This window comes from Danio aesculapii, chromosome 3 (genome assembly GCF_903798145.1).
Source record: "Danio aesculapii chromosome 3, fDanAes4.1, whole genome shotgun sequence".
In the NCBI taxonomy this organism is placed as follows: domain Eukaryota; kingdom Metazoa; phylum Chordata; class Actinopteri; order Cypriniformes; family Danionidae; genus Danio; species Danio aesculapii.
In genome coordinates this window covers 45,758,197-45,779,723 of record NC_079437.1, presented here as the reverse complement: position 1 = coordinate 45,779,723, position 21,527 = coordinate 45,758,197, and the positions used below count along the sequence as shown (strand labels likewise).

General features: G+C 33.8%; 1 protein-coding gene across 1 annotated transcript in view; it reads left to right on the top strand.

Moving 5' to 3' along the window:
* atp13a1 (ATPase 13A1) overlaps window positions 1–21,527 on the top strand; it is a 46,485-nt gene that overhangs the window by 7,401 nt on the left and 17,557 nt on the right. The window contains exons 5-16 of the mRNA XM_056454112.1: window positions 4,207–4,276; window positions 5,676–5,782; window positions 5,858–5,987; window positions 6,616–6,671; window positions 6,749–6,875; window positions 9,692–9,829; window positions 9,917–10,037; window positions 14,071–14,228; window positions 15,410–15,585; window positions 18,090–18,200; window positions 18,279–18,404; window positions 19,218–19,326. Of these exons, the coding sequence (XP_056310087.1) occupies window positions 4,207–4,276; window positions 5,676–5,782; window positions 5,858–5,987; window positions 6,616–6,671; window positions 6,749–6,875; window positions 9,692–9,829; window positions 9,917–10,037; window positions 14,071–14,228; window positions 15,410–15,585; window positions 18,090–18,200; window positions 18,279–18,404; window positions 19,218–19,326 (1,429 nt within the window). The remainder of the gene's footprint in view (window positions 1–4,206; window positions 4,277–5,675; window positions 5,783–5,857; window positions 5,988–6,615; window positions 6,672–6,748; window positions 6,876–9,691; window positions 9,830–9,916; window positions 10,038–14,070; window positions 14,229–15,409; window positions 15,586–18,089; window positions 18,201–18,278; window positions 18,405–19,217; window positions 19,327–21,527) is intronic.

Here is a 21,527-nt window from a genome sequence, read left to right as displayed (position 1 = left end):
CCTGACGTTGAGTTCTGACATCAACCCGATTTCCAAACAAAATGCAACATCCCCATGACGTTAGAGTACAAAGTCAATCTGACGTCATGTTGACGTCTTGTGCCTGCTGGTTGTTTAAGGCCCTTTCGGTCATCATACAGTAAACAGCCGTCATCTTCTCATCAGTGACCAACAGTCTAAACAGTCTCTGGGTCAATGTGTGTAAAGATTTTGGACATCTTAGAAACTTTTAGTTTATTATGATGCAATTTACCTTCAATGTGTGATTTCATTAGACAGGAATCACAGGACTGATTTTTCTGATCCCGATAGAGAAGAAAAAATTGTAGTGACTGCAAAAAGCATTGAAAAGTAATGACTGCAGGTTGAAGGATTGTAGTGGAGTAAAAGTACCAATGCTGCAGTAAAAATGTTATCGAGGGAAAGTAAAAGTACACATTTTTAAAACTATTTAGTAAAATACAATTCCTGAGAAAAACTACTCAATTACAGTAATTTGAGTATTTGTAATTAGTTACTTTACACCACTGATATTTATACAAATAGAAACCATGGTTAGGGCTGCAAAATTATTCGAAAAAAGATCGCCATCTCAATTTGATCCCCCACATGATCCTAATTTAGCATCTCTACAGCCAATTATATTTTCAAGTTTGGGAGAAGAATAAAGGAGTTTGCACAAGTCTATACATTGTTTTACATACGTTGCTCATCAACATTCATTTTCTTTTCGGCTTAGTCTCTTTTTTAATCCGGGGTCGTCACCATGGAATGAACCGCCAACTTATCCAGCACATGTTTTACGCAGCGGATGCCCTTCCAGCTGCAACCCATCTCTGATCAATAGTCCATAAACACTCATTCACACTCATACACTATGGACAATTTAGCCTACCCTTTTCACCTATACCGCATGTCTTTGGACTGTGGGGGAAACCGGAGCACACAGAGAAAACCCACACAAACACAGGGAGAGCATGCAAACTCCACACAGAAATGCCAACTGACCCAGCCGAGACCCGAATTAGCGACCTTCTTGCTGTGAGGCGACAGCACTTCCTACTGCGCCACTGCGTCGCCCATTCATCAACATGGACCCCTCCAAATAGGGTTTGAAGAGTTACATACTTTATTTATAAGGCATAGTTCACCAAAAATATCATTTCTGTCTCAATGTAATGATGTATTCGTGGCCGTGAATGACACATGAGCTGACGCACTGTTTGTTTACTACTGAGTGGACACACACTTGCCCATGAATGATGTGAACAGAACCTGCATAGGCTGTGATTAACAGGTAATAAAGTGCTAAAATAGTATTCAGTTTGTTACATAGAGAGATCGTTTCGGAAAAAACGTTATTCTCATTTTAGCCATGAATCATGCAGCCCTACCATGGTGTGAAAAAGTGTTTGCAGATTTCTTATTTTTTTACATGTTTGTCACACTTTATTGTTTCAGATAATCAAAATAAACAGTTGAAGTCAGCAAAATTATCCCCCCTGTTTAACGGAGAGAAGTTTTTTCAACATTTTTATAAACATAATAGTTTTATTAACTCATTTCTAATAACTGATTTATTTTATCTTTGCTGTGATGACAGTAAATAATATTTTACTTCATATTTTTCAAGACACTTCTATTCAGCTTAAATTGACATTTAAAAGCTGATGTATTCGTGGCCCCAAATGACACATGAGCTGAAGCACTGTTTGTTTACTACTGAGAGGACACACACTTGCCCACAAATCATGTGAACAGGGCTTGACATTAACTTTTTTGATCGCCAGCCACTGTGACAATTTTGTTGTTGGGCAAACATATTTTATATGCATAAATATGATGTTAAAGTTACTTGATTTAGATTTTATGTCCACATGCCTCCTCATTCATTTCATTGTTTTGTGTTTTTTTTAAATGGGTCATGGTTTCATAGTGTCGTATTACAATTTTAATCCCACATGACTTTTTCAGAGCTGAAAATTAAGGAGTTAATAAATTTCTCTAACCACACTAAAAATAAATAAATATTTATTTCTTAGCCACAAATTTTAAATGTGGCAAAACAAGCAAAAAATAGCTGAATACTATACTTTTTATTTAACAAAACATTTTTAAAAAAAAAAGACAATTGACATATAAAAATAGTTATTGTCATGCATCTAAAACATGCACGGTAATCTGTCCAGGCTAAAGGTCCCAGATCACTAGTTAACTTCACATAAATGGGAAGTTAATCTCCTATTAAAGCAATGTTATTGTAAAACATTATAATTAAACCATATTAACAACAATAACTCTAAGAAAAAGAAATCAGGTGGAAAAATAGCGTGTGGTAATGGAAGGATGATCACACACACGGTTAACGTTAGGCCTGTTAATAGTCTGTTCAAATAATGTTAAAACGAAAGCAACCAGTGCTGCTTTCAAAAAGACAAATCTGGAGCTCTTGAAAGCAGCAGGACTGTGGCTGCATGAGCATTACTTTTTGTCTAGTCTATTTGAATGAGAACCGATCACACCAGTTGTGTTTCTAGGCACAGTTTCTTCAAGCAAGGAGGAAATGGGAGCGAGCACTTGTTTTAAACAGCCGCGTGCATCACTTCAGCTGTTGGCGCAAGTGATCATCCTCTCATTCAGGATTCACCTGCTTTCTTTTGCTTGCGCGAACAGTTAGCTTTGTCAGTCGTGCTGCTTCTCGATTCACATTTGCACGCATATTGGCCCATCTTTATTGTCAAACCCTGCTTTAAAGAACACTGCAATTTCCCGCCACAGCTGAAATCTACCCTCATTTGGCAGGGCTGATGGTTGTTATTATAAAGCCATATATATATATATATATATATATATATATATATATATATATATATATATATATATATATATATATATATATATATATATATATATATATATATATATATATATATATATATATATATATATATATATATATATATATATATATATATATATATATATATATATATATATATATATATGCTTTTGTCCAAAGTGACTTACAAATGAGAATGTGTGTATACAGTAACTTAGAAGCACAATAATTCGGGCTAAAATATATATACTATTGGACAGTAAATGTGCCATTTGTATAATTTTAAATCTAGTAAGTGTGTTCTAATTGCAGTAATTGTAAAGGAATTATTGTAATGGTGTACTCAAGATAGTTTGGTGAATTTCACTTCTGCTTTGATAATCGTTCACATTGTCTTGTGTTTAAACCATTTTTTGCACAATGTGTAGCAGAGCCTAAATAGTTATGCATTTACTGTATTTGTGTTATAGCCTTTATAGTATTTTTATATATAACTTAATTTGCTTGAAGATATTGGACAGGATATAAAACAACACTAATAAATAAATACAAATTAAACAAAACATTTAGAAGATATAGAGATGTATGCTGTATATAGAATAAATAAAAAATAAATAACAAATAAAATAAAGTAAAAATATAGAGATGTGTGCTGTATATTGCAGTTCAGGCAAAAATACAAATATTTTGATTAATTTATTTACTTTTTATTATTCTTTATTTATTATTTTCTACATTGTAACACAAATAAAATTAAAATGGCTGCTGGAACCAGACCAAAATGCTACTTACTGCAGTATTTTATATATAAATAGGAATCGTCACATTTGATTCTGTTGTACCTTTAAATGCCTATCATGTTTGTCTACTAACTCTTATTGAAATGTTCTTCAAAAAGTACATAATGCAGGTTCTGCCTCTGATTGGTCAATTTATCATTCTCTAAGTGGTATTGTCTATGATTTAGTAACATATAAACACACCGTCCATGTACAGCAAGAAAGGGAGTATTGGGAGTATTATTATGAAGTAAATCGAAGGTTGGTGCTCAAAGAATGTGATTTTTGTAATAAGTAGTAATTGTAGTTTATGTAATAACTGTTATGCAGTCATGTTATATAGATATTATGTTAACATACTAGGATGAGCAAATCAGAGTTCAATGTTTTTATGACCTGAAACAAACTCTGAATGATTTAGTTTGAAATTACATTAGGACTGTTCATACTTGTACTTTCCTTTCAGTATTTGTTGCCTTTTCCTAAATGCTAGAGGGCATTCACTTAACTCACATTCTCTGCTTAATTAATGAACAGTTATGTATTATGGTGATTTGTATAATTTGAGCTCATTTTTGTTTGTAACAGGTTTATCGGAACAGAAAATGGAGGCCTATATCCAGTGATGAGCTGGTGCCTGGAGACATCGTCTCAGTTGGTGAGTTTCGTGAAATCAGTCTATATGGCCACAAAACAAATACTTAATCGCTAGAGACTCTAGTGTATAAGTTATTTATATAAAAAATTATAAGAATATCTTTGCTTTTTTTAAGCAATAACACATGCTATACCTTATTATAATGGCAGATAATAAATCAATTACACTTTGAGCAATTCTTTTTTCAAAAGGTTTGCTAGAATTTAAAAGGACATAGTAAAGTAATATATGGACTACTGCTGTCATTTAAGTAGTTTTTATTTATTTATTTAATTTTTATTTATATGTATATATACATGTACACATATACATACATACAGCTGAAGTCAGAATTATTAGCCCCCCTTTGATTTATTTATTTTTTTTTCTTTTTCAAATATTTCCCAAATGATGTTTAACAGAGCAAGAACATTTTCACAGTGTGTCTGATTATATATATATTTTTTTTCTGAAGAAAGTCTTATTTATTTTGTTGCAGCTAGGATAAAAGCAGTTTTTAGTTTTTTAAAAGCCATTTTAAGATTAAAATAATTAGCCCCTTTAAGCTAATTTTTTTTCGATAGTCTACAGAACAGTACATCATTATACAATAACTTGCCTAAATACCCTAACCTGCTTAGTTAACCTAATTAGCCTAGTTAAGCTTTTAAATGTCACTTTAAGCTGTATAGAAGTGTCTTGAAAAATATCTAGTCAAATATTATTTGCTGTCATCATGGCCAAAATAAAAGAAATCAGTTATTAGATATGAGTTATTAAAACTATTATGTTTAGAAATGTGTTGAAAAAATATTCACTCCGTTAAACAGAAGTTTGGGAAAAATATTAATGGGGGCTAATAATTCTCACTTTAACTGTGTATATAATTTTTTTTCTCATAAATACTTTTATTTAGGAAGCATTCATTGAGTTGATCAAAATTGATTATAAAACTTTTATAATGGTGAAGAAGTTTTTAAAAAAAAACTTGAATTTATCAAATAACCCTGAAAAAGACGCTTATTACAATGATTTTTGAAGGATTTTAAATTACACTAAAGACTGGAGTAAAGATGATGGAAATTCAGCTTTGATGTCACAGAAATAAATGACATTTCAAAATGCATTTAATAGAAAACAATTATATTCAACTGCACTAGTATTTTGCTAAATACTGTTTTTTTCACCCATATTTAGTCAAATAAATGCAGAAGTTTATTTAAAAAACATCTTAACAAACCCCAACAGTGGATAATACTATTTAAAATTAAGAATAAAACTTAATAAACTTGTGTTCGTCTCAATTGTATTTAATGGGATGAACTACACGTTACTTTAAAAAATAAATTTACAAAATATATTAATAATTACAATAACCGTACTAGCAAGTAATGAGCATCTATTTCCTGTGTCTTGACAGGACGTTCTCCTCAGGATAACCTGGTCCCGTGTGATGTGCTGCTGCTGAGGGGCCGCTGCATTGTGGATGAAGCCATGCTCACTGGAGAGTCTGTGCCGCAGATGAAGGTGCGTCTGCTCGCTCTTTCTAATTCAAACTTCTACACCATCAGCTCTCTGTAATTGCCTATGCTGTGTCTACAGGAGCCTATAGAGGACCTGGACCCTAACAGGATCCTGGACCTGCAGACAGACTCCCGTCTTCACATAATTTCAGGCGGCACCAAAGTGGTTCAGCACAGCCCACCACTCAAAGCCAGCGCAGGCCTGAAACGTTAGTACATGTGCTTCAGCTCTAAAGAATAATTTGACGTAATAAGAAAGAATATGAGGCCAAAACAATCTGTTCAGTTTAATCATTTGAAACGGCTTGCCAAAACAAGCTTTTGGGTCAAGTTTGGTCTATCTAGCTGTTAAACACCTTCAAAACTGCCATTGGTTGATTATATAATTAGTGGGTGTGTCTCTCTGGCCCCGTCCTCTTTAACTTGCAAAAATTGCCAGTTCATTTCTTTCTTTTAGTCTGTGGAGGTTAGATGTCCTCAAGTGAAAACGTAAAGGTCCCGGGAAATTAAAATCAAGTTCTTTATATGTTAGTAGGAATATAATTTCAGCAACTAAATCTCAATGTGTGATTCTGCAATAGTCACATCTGCATTGTCGAGTGGGGATTGCCATATTTTTCCAAAATATATATGTTTTTGTGTGCAGAAAAAAGAAACTTATAAATATATATAAAACCACATAAGGGAGAGTAAATGGTGAGGTAATTTAGACTTTTGTGTGAACTATCCCTTTAAGGCAGCTCAAACATGCAAATTAATGATTTATAAATGTGATTAATATATCAGTTTAAGATTTGTATATGTTATTATGTAATGTCTTATTCTGTCTTTTCACAGCTGTAGACAATGGCTGTGTTGCTTATGTTTTAAGAACGGGCTTCTACACTTCTCAGGTGAGCCATTGAATCAAGGAGATTTTTCCTTTAGGTTAGTTTATTATTATCGTCTTAAACTTTGTCTTATCTTTTAGGGAAAATTATTGAGAACAATTCTGTTTGGTGTGAAAAGGGTAACAGCCAACAACCTGGAGACTTTCATCTTCATCCTGTTCCTATTGGTTTTTGCAATTGCAGCCGCTGTGTATGTTTGGGTCGAGGGTAAGTTATCTGCATAATACTCTTGCTCTGAGATGAATATACTGATTTGTTAAAGAAACATTTTTTATTATTGTCAATTCGTAATTATCAATAATAATATTTATTAATAATATTTCTGTGGAAAGCATAATAGGTTTATCTTTCAGCATTATTTGAGAAATAAAATCAGTATTGCAGTACAATATTGCATACAATAGTTTATATCACGTTTTTATTTAATTTTATACATTTTTTCCCTTATCCTAGAGAAGAATTTTATATATATATATATATATATATATATATATATATATATATATATATATATATATATATATATATATATATATATATAATGTGCAATTAAAAATGTAATGGGCCATTCTACCAGAAATGTACATTTTCACTTATAAAAAATGTGACAGGACCTGATTTAAGCTTGTCTTCCTCAAACATTCATACAAAAACAAGCATAAAATCAAACGATTCAGTAATAGGATGCATCCTTGATCACTGTCCGCTTCTCCATCAAATGATGTCATTTCCTTTGAGTCATAGCCTTGAAGGTGTATTGCATGCATTTTATGTTAAATTTAATGCAAATGTGACAGGACTGACTGAAACACAGGGACAATTGCAAATTTATTTGTATTATATATTTGTAGTATTTATTTGTAGAATTTATTTATAATTTCACGTTTTTAATCAACTGATGTGAATGAGAACAACTTAAAGTTGCTATTTCTGTAGTTTTTTTCTAAATAACAGTTTTTAGTATAACAAAACTATTAAGGCTGTAGGATCAATTAGGCTGAGGACAAGGACAGTGACAGAGTTTGTAAAAGTTTAAAGTGTTTTTAATAAAGAACAAAAATCTGAGAACCAATTGAATGACATATTCCTTTGCAGACCAGCTCAAAATGAACCATTAGTCCATTTTAGACATTTTTGGGATGAAATGCTTTTATTCACTGTATTTATATTTTTATTTCAGGGACAGATAATGTACATTTCTGGTAGAATGTCCCAAACAATCCAGTTCCAAATTAAAGATAACATATAACCGAATAGTTAAATACATTGGGTTTTTAAAAATGTAATTTACTTCAAAGCCAAGGTGTGAGAGACATTAAACCTTTTGCATTGCTGATCATTGGCAGATCCCAAAGTAATACAAATGCTAAGGGCAGGGTCCGGGTGATACTTTCAGGCCATTCAGGATCTATAAAAGCCTTTGACCAAGTCAACTAAGCCTGTTTTTTTTTTTATCTCCACCCATAAACTCTGCCCCTCATAACATATATATTAGATGGGACAACTAACTCAAATCAAACTCTTGTAGACTTCTTTGAAGATGCCTGCTAGGCTGCAGAACAACCAATACTTTCTCAATAAACAATTCTGCTTGATACGAGTCTCATGGCTTGGGTTCTGAAATTTTCAACAATTTGGTGCCGTGACCTGGATAGAGACTAAAATCACAAATTTCCAACAATACATACTCCAGTCCTTGCGCCCCTGCGCTTTTTGTGTGTTTCTTTTGTTTTTTATATCAGACATTCATTCTAATTCCACAATAAGTTCCTTACAAATTGGACTGATATTTCACCATTACTTCAGTTTGAAGGAAGCCTGTTTCGTTTAAATAGCATTTTACTGTGTGATATGTGAGTTATTTTTGTGTTTATTTATGGAGATATATGTTATTTCTTGCTGTTAATGTCTTTTTATTGTTAATTTTCTATAATTAGTTTGAATTCAGGTTGGCAACACAACGCGGCATCTCTCTGAACACTGCGACAGCAGGGTGTCCGCGGGGTCTTAAGTATTAAAAGTTGATAAATCAATGTAGAGAAATTTAAGGCCCTTAAAAAGTATTAAAGTCTTAATTGCTATTTTGCAAGGTATTAAATTTTAGATCATTTTTGATTATGCAATGTATGGTTGTATGCTAAAGTTTGCCTGAATTAAATCTGCGAATATCAGGATGCTGTGTAGTTTATGAAGTCAATGATATCCTACTAGATTTGACACCATGCAACACCATTGTTTCTGCAGTTCTATAGGCGCCAATCTGCTGAATTAGCTAGTTTTAATAGATTTTTATTTAGTACATGAATAATGTTTTAGTTTTGGATTACTTTCTTAGATTAATAATTAGTAAATATACTGTAAATTAAAGTCTCGCCAGTGTTTCTGGTTGAAAAGTGGTTATAAGTATGTATGGAAAAAATGTATGGAAAGGGTCTTAAAGGTCTTAAAAGGTATTGAATTTTACTCTCTAATTCCTGTATATACTCTAAATAGGTAAAAACAGTCTTCGAAGCTATACCATGCAAGTTAAGTTGATTATTCACAAAATTAAAATACTATAGTGCTTTTTTACATTTGGTTATTTATTTGCTGTTCCAACTGCTGTTTCGACTCTCCAGAAAATCATAAATAAAATGTTTTTTAAAATATGTTTTATGATCATACGCTCCCCTACAAAATCATCTAAATCAATCTAAAATTATGAACTGTTCACAAATAGAGCTGTTCCAGTCATCTGGAAAAATTGTACTCGTATTGTAATATATGTCTCCATGAAAAATGAAAAAAATTATCGAAATGTCAGTTTTTTTTCCAATATCTTGCTGCTATAATATACAATGAGTATGTTCTCATGTTACACTCAATGTGTTGTCAACCAAACTAATCACTGTCCTTACCAATGCCGAATTAATGCACTCAACCTACTGATGAACTACCTAGGGAGCTAGGGTGTTGATTGAGATGCACACATGCTCCATATTTAGTCTCTTAAATACCTCTCTTTCTCTCTGTGTGTCTTTCAGGGACAAAGGATCCAAGCAGGAACAAGTATAAGCTGTTTTTGGAGTGTACGCTAATCCTGACATCAGTGGTTCCTCCTGAATTACCCATAGAGCTCTCGCTGGCTGTTAACACATCTCTCATAGCCCTGGCCAAACTCTGTGGGTTGGATTCAACATTGTTTATCTTTTTATCACACTATTTCATCTTTGCCTTCTCACACTCACTCTTGTGTGTTTCTCTCACAGATGTGTTCTGCACAGAACCGTTCAGGATCCCCTTTGCTGGGAAAGTGGAGATTTGCTGTTTCGACAAGACCGGCACCCTGACAAGCGACAGCTTGGTAGTCCGTGGAGTCGCAGGGCTCAGGTGATTGAATAGTCTGCTTTTCACAGACTATTTGAAGGTTAATGTGTATAAAAAAAAATTATACTCATTTCTGGATTCCAAAACAATGTTGATTCAGATGCAACATCAACAGGGATGATGAGATGCATTTAATATTTTTTCATTCTTCAACTCATTGGCATATAATAAAACAGGAATCTCTGTATAAATATTATGAAACCACCACCTGTCTAAAGTTAATTTCTCTCCTGTAATTTGGCCTTAGATCTGAAGTGAATATTGCACTTTATTCATCAATGACATTTTCATATATCTTAGTTTGAATCTGTAATTCATGTTTGTCATTCTTTAGAAAACAGTTCAGCAGTTTTAAGTTTACTGAAGTGGCGGGATTTGAAAAGAGCTGATTCTTATCATTGTGGATAAAACAGGAGTGTGCAGTATTGACAGAAAATGCTATATGTTTTGTGGAAAATATCCCAAAATGCTTAATTATGATAGGGAACATTGATTTCTGTTATTAGTTGTGTAATTTAGTTTAAACCACTAACAGATTTGACATTTTCTACCATTTTGTGCTTTAGCCCAAGATGCTAACCTCAAACCAGATTACTGTTTTTCACATAGACTGTAAAAATATGGACATAGGATCTGTGACATCACCCATAGGTTTCTGAAGGGCGCAAATGAATCTACAAGTGGGCGTGGCCAACCGTCGCCATTTTGTTTGCGCGTCATCGCTCCAACCGGGGGTAGACAGGGGAGAAACGCTTAATACTTTATTACCTGCGACTCGTTTGTGTTCTGACCACATGTGCTTGGTTGTACACTATATTAATAAAGTGTTTAGTCTTATAAAAACACTGTTGTAATACATTGAGCCACTAAACATTGTTCTTATGATGTTTTTCTACAGGAGGAAAACGCAAATTATTTCCAAACTCTTAAAATATAGTCTGTGTTAGTAAATGCAAGGCTATTTTTGAAATCCAGTTATACCACTGAATGACAACGTTTCAGATGACTGTTCAAGAACCTACAGCTAATCAATCTGTCAGATTCTGGAGTGCATTTCATTTCTTAAGAAAAATATAAATTATCGTAAATAAAACAAATACATTTATAGAGATGGTATAAGTATATAATTTCACTCACCTGGGAAATGGAGGCCACTTGAATGGCTTGTGAGCACAATTAAGTGCACAAAGCATCTGATAATTGTATGAAATAATTCCATAAAGCAATTGACTGTGTAAAGCCACATAAAACAACACAAAAGTACAATGTATATGCCGAGTTCAGTGGCTAATCAGCCGGAATCAGCTGAGGTGAAGTGACTGCAACCAGTGAGACCTAGCTGTCACTAAAGTGGCCATGCCTTTAATTATGCAGACATAATGTAACTTAATATAAACGAAAATAAGCTATGTTATAAGTTATAAAGTTATAAAAAAAATACACACCCTCACAATTGTCATGAAGGGTAATATTAGCCGTATGAACCAAAATCGTTCTTTGTACCAGGCTGTAAACACCTTTTTCTGCTGTAAAGTTGGCCATTTTAACAGTGGGCTCAATAGAAATTTTCTCTATTATGAAGTCAGGACTAGGGGAATTTCGACGAGTTGCAGTTTCAGTGACTTTTGTATTTGCTTCATGAGGGAGAGCTGGAGGTTGCCACTTGAAAACAACCCAGGATATGGAACATTTAATTCTGTTATTAGTTGTGTAACTAGGTGATAAACATTTTGAACCATAAGAGTTCAAATTTTTTAACACCATGTGCTTTAACTCAAGATGCTAACCTCAAACCAGATAACACAAGGCATGTCATTTTTTTCACTGAAAAATCACAATAATAGAGTTGACAAATAATTTATCTTCTATTGCTGTATCTAGGGTTGCAAAAGGGCGGACATTTCTATGGGAACTTCACCTTCTAACATTCTGGGTTCTATCACACACCCGGCGCAATAAGACGCAAGACGTGTTTGCCTCGACGTGTTGCTATTTTCAGACCATTGAAACATTAATTTTCCATTTTTCCGCTACGTTTAAATAGCAAATCCATTTGCGCTACTTTGTGGACTCATCGGTGTTCCGGTCTAGAAAAGAGGTGTGTCAAGGCACGTTGTTTCTGTGTTGCTATTTTGAGGAACAAAATTTTTACTACTTACACATTGCTTAAAACACACAGGATATACAGCAATAAGCAAATGTCTTTACATATGAAAAAGAATTAAAGGATTAAAATATTACAAAAATTATTTTTTTCTATAAATATAAAAACTACTGCCTTCATCTCGGGTTTTTTTTTTTTTTCAGTTTATTCATGACAACTTGCTTTTGTATAATGTTAATAATATGAGCAGTATTGTTTATTATATGCATATTTATATTTGTTTTATTAAAAACAAGGTTAGTTTTGCCCTCCTGCCAGGTTTTGAACCATATGGGGCATAGGACGTGTGTTTGGATATACAGTTGAAGTCAGAATTATTAGCCTTCCTTTGATTTTGATTTTTCTTTTTAAAATATTTCCCGAATGATGTTTAACAGAGCAAGGAAATTTTCACAGTATGTCTGATTCTATTTTTTCTTCTGCAGAAAGTTTTATTCATTTTATTTTGGCTAGAATAAAAACATTTTTTTAAAAAACCAATTTAAGGTTGAAATTATTAGCCCCTTTAAGCAATTTTTTTTCGATAGTCTACAGAACAAATCTTTGATATACAATAACTTGCCTAATTACACACCTGCCTAGTTAACCTACTTAACCTAGTTAAGCCTTTAAAGGGCACCTAGGTTATCCCTTTTTCAGATTTAATATAAGTGTTTTGTGTCTCCAGAATGTTTCTGTAAAGTTTCAGCTCAAAACACCCATAAGATTTTTTATTATACCTTTTATTAAATTCCTATTTATACACTTTTTTTCACTGGGTGGCGGTTTTGGTGTACTGCTCCTTTAAGGCTAGTCCTCCCCGCCCACCGTTTCTACATGCCTTTCTGCGTGCCTTAATCTTCTTCCTCAGCTGTGTCAGGCAACAGACAGACTTAAAGGAAGCAGATCTCATGTAGCGTTTGTGAGAAATACTACAGTAAGAACTTTACCAATGAGTATTTATTGTGCAGTTGCATCGCAGAGTCACACAAAGTTCACGTGTGCACACACACACCGCAGTAGACACCGGGTTTTTTTGGTTGTTGTTTTAACCAAAATTAATTTTGTCGATTACAATTAAGTGCCCTGTCATAGGCTAACCAAATTCACAGTTTATTCCCATTAATTCCCATAAATTCCTGTTAATTCCCATGGAAAGTTTCCAGCCTTCAAAATTCCCTGTATTTTGCAACCCTAGATGTATCCTAAGCATTTTGTACAAGTTAATGAGAGAAAAATAATGACATGCCTCAGTGCCTTTCAGAGTTTTCTTCCTTGCAGCAAGTCGCATGCTTTTCTGTTAAAGATTGTTCAAGATTTTTTTTATAACTGATGTAACCAGTTGACCAGAACTTAGGGACAAACACAAAATAATGTTTTTCTAATCAATTACAAATAACATGCATATGAGATGTTTTATGCAAGTTACTATTTAAACACAAGAAATTGATAATTAAACTTAATAACTTCTTGATAATAAAAACTCTATGTTTTATTCAGAAGATAGAAACAGACAAAAATGAGGATAATGGGAGTCTAAAAGTATAAGAAAAATGTCCCTAAATCTACAGCCAATCATTATTTCTTTTATAGATAACAAGGTATACTTTGCTGTAATGTACTCACAATTCAACCACAATTCATTGCCAAATGTACCCCTAATTCTAACTACATTCTAATAGCCTTATCATGCTGTCAATGATTTTAGATGTATTTTTAGTTAATCAAAGAAATAAACCTTTTTCATTGGTGACAAATGTCACACACCTCGAACTGGAAGGCAAATATCACATTTACATAGTTGTGTAGAAATTCACCCTTAATATGACCGCTTCTGCTTCTGAGAAGGCCGTAAATGTGAAATGTGTGTAATTGTGATCCTCTTTTCCTCAGAGAGGGGAAACAGGTGATGCCAGTGTCAGAGATTCCAGTGGACACTCATCGGGTGGTGGCCACGTGTCATTCGCTGGTCACTCTAGATGACGGTCAGCTGGTGGGGGACCCGCTGGAGAAGGCCATGCTGACCGCCGCAGACTGGACGCTCACTAAAGGTTTGATTAATACATTGCACAAGACAGAGGCTGAGCCGCACACATCATCTTTAAGGCTCTGATTTCCACATTGCTGGACATTTGGATTATATTGAAGAGATTTATTACAGTGCATTTGCAGTGGCAGGCCCTAGACTTTAAAACACTCGGCCATATCGTTATTGGCCGAAAAATGCTATTTTTAATGTTATCGTTATCTGTCCGGTATTAAAATTAGGCAGATATCTTTAAGCCAATAAATTACGTAATTGTACAGAAATGTGTCCCTAGTAAGCAGTGAGAATCTTGTGGGAGTGTGGTTATAAAAGAATCAAATGACTAACAATTGTACGTTTACTGTAACACTTTATTTCAAGAACATTTGAGTTGGTTTCAGTTCTTAGTTCTTTCATTTTCATTTTATTTGAAATATATTTATTTAACTTGTCTGTTAATTAAATGCAGTTTTGTCATTTAACCTATTATTTTTATGCAACAGTCAAGTTGCATGTTAATTTGTTGTGCTAAGAAAAATAAATAATTTATTTTTGGCAGCTGATTTATGTGAAATTGTGAATAGGTCTGTATATTCACTGTGAAATTTTGAAATTGTTGTTTTTATTTTCTTTTGCTTTGGGTTGGCTATTCTAAGATCACTTCACATTTTTTTTTTTTAAGTTTTTAAAATAAAATCAGTTGTACAAAAATCTAAAATTTTTAAATATTTATATTTATCTCTTATGAAATATCGATTATGAGGCCAAAAATCCATATCGGTGCATCCCTAATTTGCATGTTAGAATGGACCAAACAGCTTAAAAACCTATCTGTTATAGTCTTGCTTCTTAATAGTCTGTATTGTCGTCTTTCAGTTTGTATTTCAGCTTTAATGTGCTTTTCAAATAAAAAAACAAAGCAGCAGCTTGTCATCGCGACAGAAATGATTGCTCTCACTCCTAAGTGCTGGGTGCTGCTGTTGCAATGAAACTTTCTATTGAGTGTCGCCTCTTGGTGATTCTGAGCTCTTTGCTATTATTAAGATAATCTAAAATTAGTGATCACTCATTTAAAAAAACATAGTGAAGATACATTTACTAAAAATTTACACTTTTGATACATTATAAGTATCGAAAGTATTTATACTTTAGAATTCATCCGCCTCTAATAGTAATTTATGACATGTTTTCTTTTGGTCTGTTTAGACGAGAAGGTGTTTGCTCGCAGCATAAAGACTCCAGGGCTGAAGATCCATCAGAGGTTTCACTTCACCAGCGCTCTGAAGCGAATGTCTGTGCTGGCGTCATATGAGCGCATGGGCTCCACCGAGCTCTGCTATATCTCTACTGTGAAAGGAGCTCCAGAGACCCTGAGGAACATGGTGAGCAGATCTGTTGCTCTTTAGCTGGATTACGTCCAACACACGCCACACACATCTGCTCTGCTTTTGACAAAAACTGAATGAAAACCCTGACAGGCACATTCTTTAGCTAGCAAGAGCCACTCTCCCTGATTAAACTTTACACTGAGTATACAGTGTTGGGTAAGTTACTTCAAGTATTTAAAGGCATTGTTCACTCAAAAAATGACCATTGTCACCTATTTACTCTCCCGGTTATAAGCTTCAGTCTTTTGTTAAACACAAAAGAAGATATTTTGAAGAATGCTGGAAACCTGTAACCATTGACTTTCATTGTATTTGTTTTTCCTACTATGAATGTCGATGGTTACAGGTTTTCAGCTTGCTTCATAACATCTTGTTTTGTGTTCAACAGAGTAAACAAACCTTTAAAGGTTTGGAACCACCTGAGGGAGAGTAAATAGGGAATACATAGACATTTTTTTGGTTATTAAGTCTATTTATTTACTTGTGTAAATGGATATTTATTCAGTTTTTAAATGAATTTCACTAATATTATTGACTAGCATAAAAATGTTCACGTGATTTATTTACAATACAATTTGTAAAGTAATATGTTCTGTCTTTTAGTAGAGATATTATATATAGATATAGATTATATATAGATATTATAGATTATATATAGAGACTTTGTTTACTAAATAAGTGGATCTAATTGGGTTTGCATTGTAAACTTTAAATAAAAAGGTATTATTTTTATTTCATATATTGTTTTTAGTTATGATACTCCCAAAATCATTCAGGTTTTTTACAATATTCTCCACAGAAACAGCACAAAATGTCTGCAGATTCTGTCTGGCCCTACTGATTAGTATTTACATCAGTTAATTATACTTAAATGTTCTAATTGTGCTTTCGTATATAAAAAGTAATTTAATTACTTGTCTACATAAAATACTAAATAAAGTCCCTATAAATCAAAACACGGACAATAGAAATTAAAATTTTTAATTCTTTAAATGTGATTCCAACATGGTAGCTGTAGCTGTGTTAAAAAATACAAATGCTGTAATGCAAAACTGTAACAATTGTGTGTATTAAACCAAAGTAGTGAAAGCCTATTTGATAAATACTGTATACTGTCAATAATTTCTTAGTCCATTTACTTATCCATTAATTTTACTTCGGCTTAGTTCCTTATTTATCAGGGGTCACCACAGCGGAATGAACCATCAACTATTCCGTCATATGTTTTACGCAGCGGATGCCCTTTCAGCTGCAACCCAGTACTAGGAAACTCCCATACACTCACATTCACACACACACTCATACACTACAGCCAATTTAGTTTATTCAAATCACCTATAGCGCATGTCTTTGAACTGTGGGGGAAACCGAAGCACCCGAAGGAAACCCACGGCTACACGGGGAGAACATGCAAACTCCACACAGAAACGCCAACTGACCCAGCTGGGACTCGAACCAGCGACCTTCTTGTTGTGAGGCAACAGTGCTAACCACTGAGCCACCGCTGAGAGCACTTTGATGAATGCTTTTAAAAATGTACTCCAGGAAATGTTTAATTTAATATATTCATGTAAAGTAAATATAATATGTAATATTTTGCCATCATCTCTTATTCAATTTAGAAGTAGCCAAAAGTTGTTGATGTTTCATGATGCAAACAAACAAACAAATCATACATATGACTTATGTGCGCAACTTTAGTTGAAAAATAAAATTATTCTTCAAAATAAATACAATTACTCTACTTCTGTGAATTAATTACACAGAAGTGTTAAATAACGTATTCAAGAAAGTATGCAAGTAAGTATAATGAAGTTAGACACTATTATTTTTTTTAGTTTGGCGGGGGAAGTTTTCTTTATTTACTTAAAAAAAAAAAAAAAAAAAAAAAAGATCAGTATTATTTGCCTCCTAGTGGCCCACTCGTAGGCCTCAGCGATCCTGCAGGTAGGGAAAGCGAGATAGCTTAAAAACTTAATTATTGTTCTATTATTTGATTTTATTATTAAATATGTTTTATATAATTTGGATGATTGCTGTATTTTACTTTTTTTGTTTGTTTATTTTTAATAGACACGATCAATAGATGAATAGTAGTGAGTCCAATTCAAAGCAGCAGCTTTTTTGTCATCTTTGTCCTGTACAGGTTCATTTATTAAAGAAAATGGGATAATTATTCACGGGGGCTAATAATTCAAAAGACTTCAACTGAATGTTCTGTCATCATGGCAAAAATAAAAGAAATTAGTTATTAGAAATTTGTTATAAAACTATTATGTTTAGAGATGTGTTGAGAAAGTCTTTCTTTATATTAAAAAACACAGAAAATATTTGAAGAGTTAAAATTTTATGTATGCCACTTACTTTGCAAAAAAAAAAAAATTTAAAAACCCTTTGAAATGAAATCCCCACATTATGGAGAAAGATTTTTTTTAAGTTGATTAGGTGTTATGGATTGTGGTTCAAATATAATGTATTAATTTGTTGTTGTTTTGCAGTTCTCCGAGTGTCCGGCCAGCTATGACGAGGTGCACAGAGAGATGTCCCGTGAGGGAGCCCGAGTGCTGGCCCTGGGATATAAAGAGATGGGCCACCTGAGCCATCAGCAGGTATTGATGAGCGAGTGAAACACCTCAGCTTTACAATTTCTCTGTGGTTTATTCTGCTCTCTGTGTGTGTGTTTTCAGGTGAGAGAGGTGAGCCGTGAGCAGCTTGAGTGTGACCTGCGCTTTGCTGGATTCATGGTCGTGTCTTGTCCTCTGAAGTCCGACAGCAAAGCAGTGATCAGAGAAATACAAGAGGCCTCACACCATGTGAGTGTATTATCGCTGTATGCTAGCTTGTGTGTGTTTTCAAATGCATTAAAGGCAAGATCAAATTCTTTCATTAAAATATGCAAAAAACACTTCGATACAGTTAGGCATAGACCGGTATAAGTTTCTGATGGTACGATAACCTTGGATAAAAATATCACGATATCACTGTATTGTGATCACTGCATTTTGTCCCCCCATTGAACACAAAATATTTCATTTTAGGAAACATTTATAATGACAGTAAACATGTCAGGCTAAATAACTAAAATAAATAATTGACTTCTGCTGTCTTCATTAATTTCAGAAACACAGATTTCTTTACAACACACAAAAACCTTTATGCCAGATACCATATACCTTAGGAACAACATAACAGAAAATGTTTAAATCTTGACTTGTTAAAACCACGGTAAACATTGAAACCGGTTATCGTAAAAAATATACATTTCACTACATTCAAAGTATGCAATTTCAGATTTTGAGTTAAACAAGGCTAGAATATAAGAATGAGGCATATTTTCAAGTTATTTTCAACTTTTCCGATCTTGTCTTGATTTTCTGATTAAAGCAAACGTTTTACCCTAATATTACCATTTTTTTAATGAATCTGAGCTAACATGGACATACATATATTTTTATTAACGGATACAAAAATGTATTAATAATTTAGCAGATAAATTGCACATTTATTAGTTAGTGGTAAATACGTAAACATTTATATGGTAAACATGTTTTTTAGCATTTATTAAACATTATTTCGCAAGCTCTGGTTTGTGGAAGGTCTAATATTGTCACAATCTCTGTCCACAGGTTGTAATGATCACAGGTGACAACCCTCTAACAGCGTGTCACGTGGCCAGAGAGCTGCATTTCATCCAGAAAGAGCACACCCTGATCCTGCAGCAGAGCTCCAGTCAAGGTGCGTGACATCTCTCAGGAGCTTCAGAGCTTGAGTTACATGCTTTAAAGTGCTGCTATTACGCTTTTACAGACATGTATCGTGTCACTGTTTGGATAAGTGTTTGATTTTAAAAAATGTAATTTCTTTTTTACTAACATAGTTATTTGAGTGTACAAATTTTTTGTACCGTTATCTTATCATTTATTTAGTTAAATTAACTCCAGATTTGGCTTTGGTACTGAATAATCTAATGTATATTCACAAATATGACACTGTAAAGCATCTTGTAGAAAATATTCATTTAAAGGGTCACGAAACACCAAAACATATTTTTTGAGCTGTTGACAGTCATATAGCGTTATGTGTCCCACGCTGCTAAAAACACTATTAGGACACATTTTTCACTAAAAAGTGCAAGTTGGTTGTTTTTGCGTTATTTCAAGCAAATTCGTTCTTCCGGTTTAAAACAAATTTTTTAAGCTGCGTCACGGCGATTAGATACTTTCATGTGTTCCAGCGTGGAGACTGGATGTGTCTACCTGCAAGTGCATCGTGACATCTCTGAGTGTGCAGCATTAATTCATGACAAAGACTTGCTACAACCTAATCAGCGCGCTCTATTGTGTATGCGGTGCAACTTCATTAATATGCATGATAGTTTCGAAGACGGCCGAGAGACGCCATGTTGTGTTGCCAAAACAAGTGGAAGAAGAAGAATTGTTTGGAGACACAGGTTGTCAGTGTTGCTTTTATAATTTGCTGCAACAAAGGATTTGTTTTAATTTTCCCGCTATGAGAGCGCAGCTGGACTCACGTGTGGATTACAGTGCACGCGACGAGCAACAAAAATACGTGTCTAAGGAACATTTTTTTTACCCAAGAGCGTCTCTCATCTGGAAACGATGAAATCCCGATTTGCCGCTCGTCTCCTTTTAAAATTGACACTGCTCCAGTTGGTGTTGATCGTCCTGTCTCTACAGATTTGGTAAGTAAGCGATCAGTGGTCTTTGTTTGTTTATTCAGATGGCAAAGTTAGTTCGTGTCGTCAGTAGTACTCTTTCAGTGTTTGAAGACGGACCATATCAAAATGATTTCTAAGTTGGCAGTACGCTAATATCACTACAATTTTATGGACTGAAAGATCCGCTGTAAATGCAGCTCCCCAAGTGTAAACATGTAAACACCACAATCAAACAATTACGTCGTGTAGGATTTTCGCCACATTTTGTGACAGGATAGTCTATGCACACACAGCTTTCTGACGCTACCTACCGAGTGCATCTAAGTTGCCAAGAAATGCGGAGGGTTTTTTTCTCACATTCGCCTTGCAGTATCAAACATCCCATTAAAAATACATGCTTCCAGCAGTTTCTTGAGTCAAATATCTCGTTTGTCACAGGGGTCATGAATGAATGTTCCAAACTTCAGTTAAAGTCTATCATTTAATAATTTGGCAAATAATTTGATTACTGATGTCCATGTAAACACAGTCACTGTCTTTCTGCCCTGCGTCTGTGTGTTTGTTTTGCCTCTGTAAATCAGCGTGTGCCCAAACCGAAACTCCCATTTTTATGCAAATTGTTATGCACCTTTCCCTCCTCCAACACTCCCACCTAAACAGAGCTGGACACACCCACTTTCCTGACTTTCCAAACTAGGGGTGTGAAAACACCCTGCTGAAACAGGGGGGTTTGGTGGCCCTTTAAAAGAGAGCTCTGTGAGGGGTGTACTCATTTAGGCTAAGCACTGTATAGATGATTAAATATTATAGAGATTACTTTCGTTTTTTATGGATATGTTTAAAAGGTGTGGAATTTGTTTATTTATTTTAATATTTATCACTGACTTTTTATTTATATCAGACCTGAGTGTTTTTAAATCATCACTCACACATTACTTTTTAATGTTAGCCTTCATGTGCTTTTTAAAATTTTCTTTCATTTTATTAAAGATGCTTTTTATTATAATTAGTTATATATTTATATAATCCTAATTTATTAATATTATTATTATTAATTATTATTTTATTATAAATAGTTTTTAGTTCAGTCTATGCATGTAGTCCTGTTTGAATCTTTTACTTCAGTGCTTTTTATTTGCCTTTAAAGAGCTTTGAGATGCTTCTTTTAAAGGCACTATATGAAATAAATTTTGTTTTATCATTATCACTATTGTATCAGTATTAATACAGTTATTTGTTGATTTTTATTATTATGCAA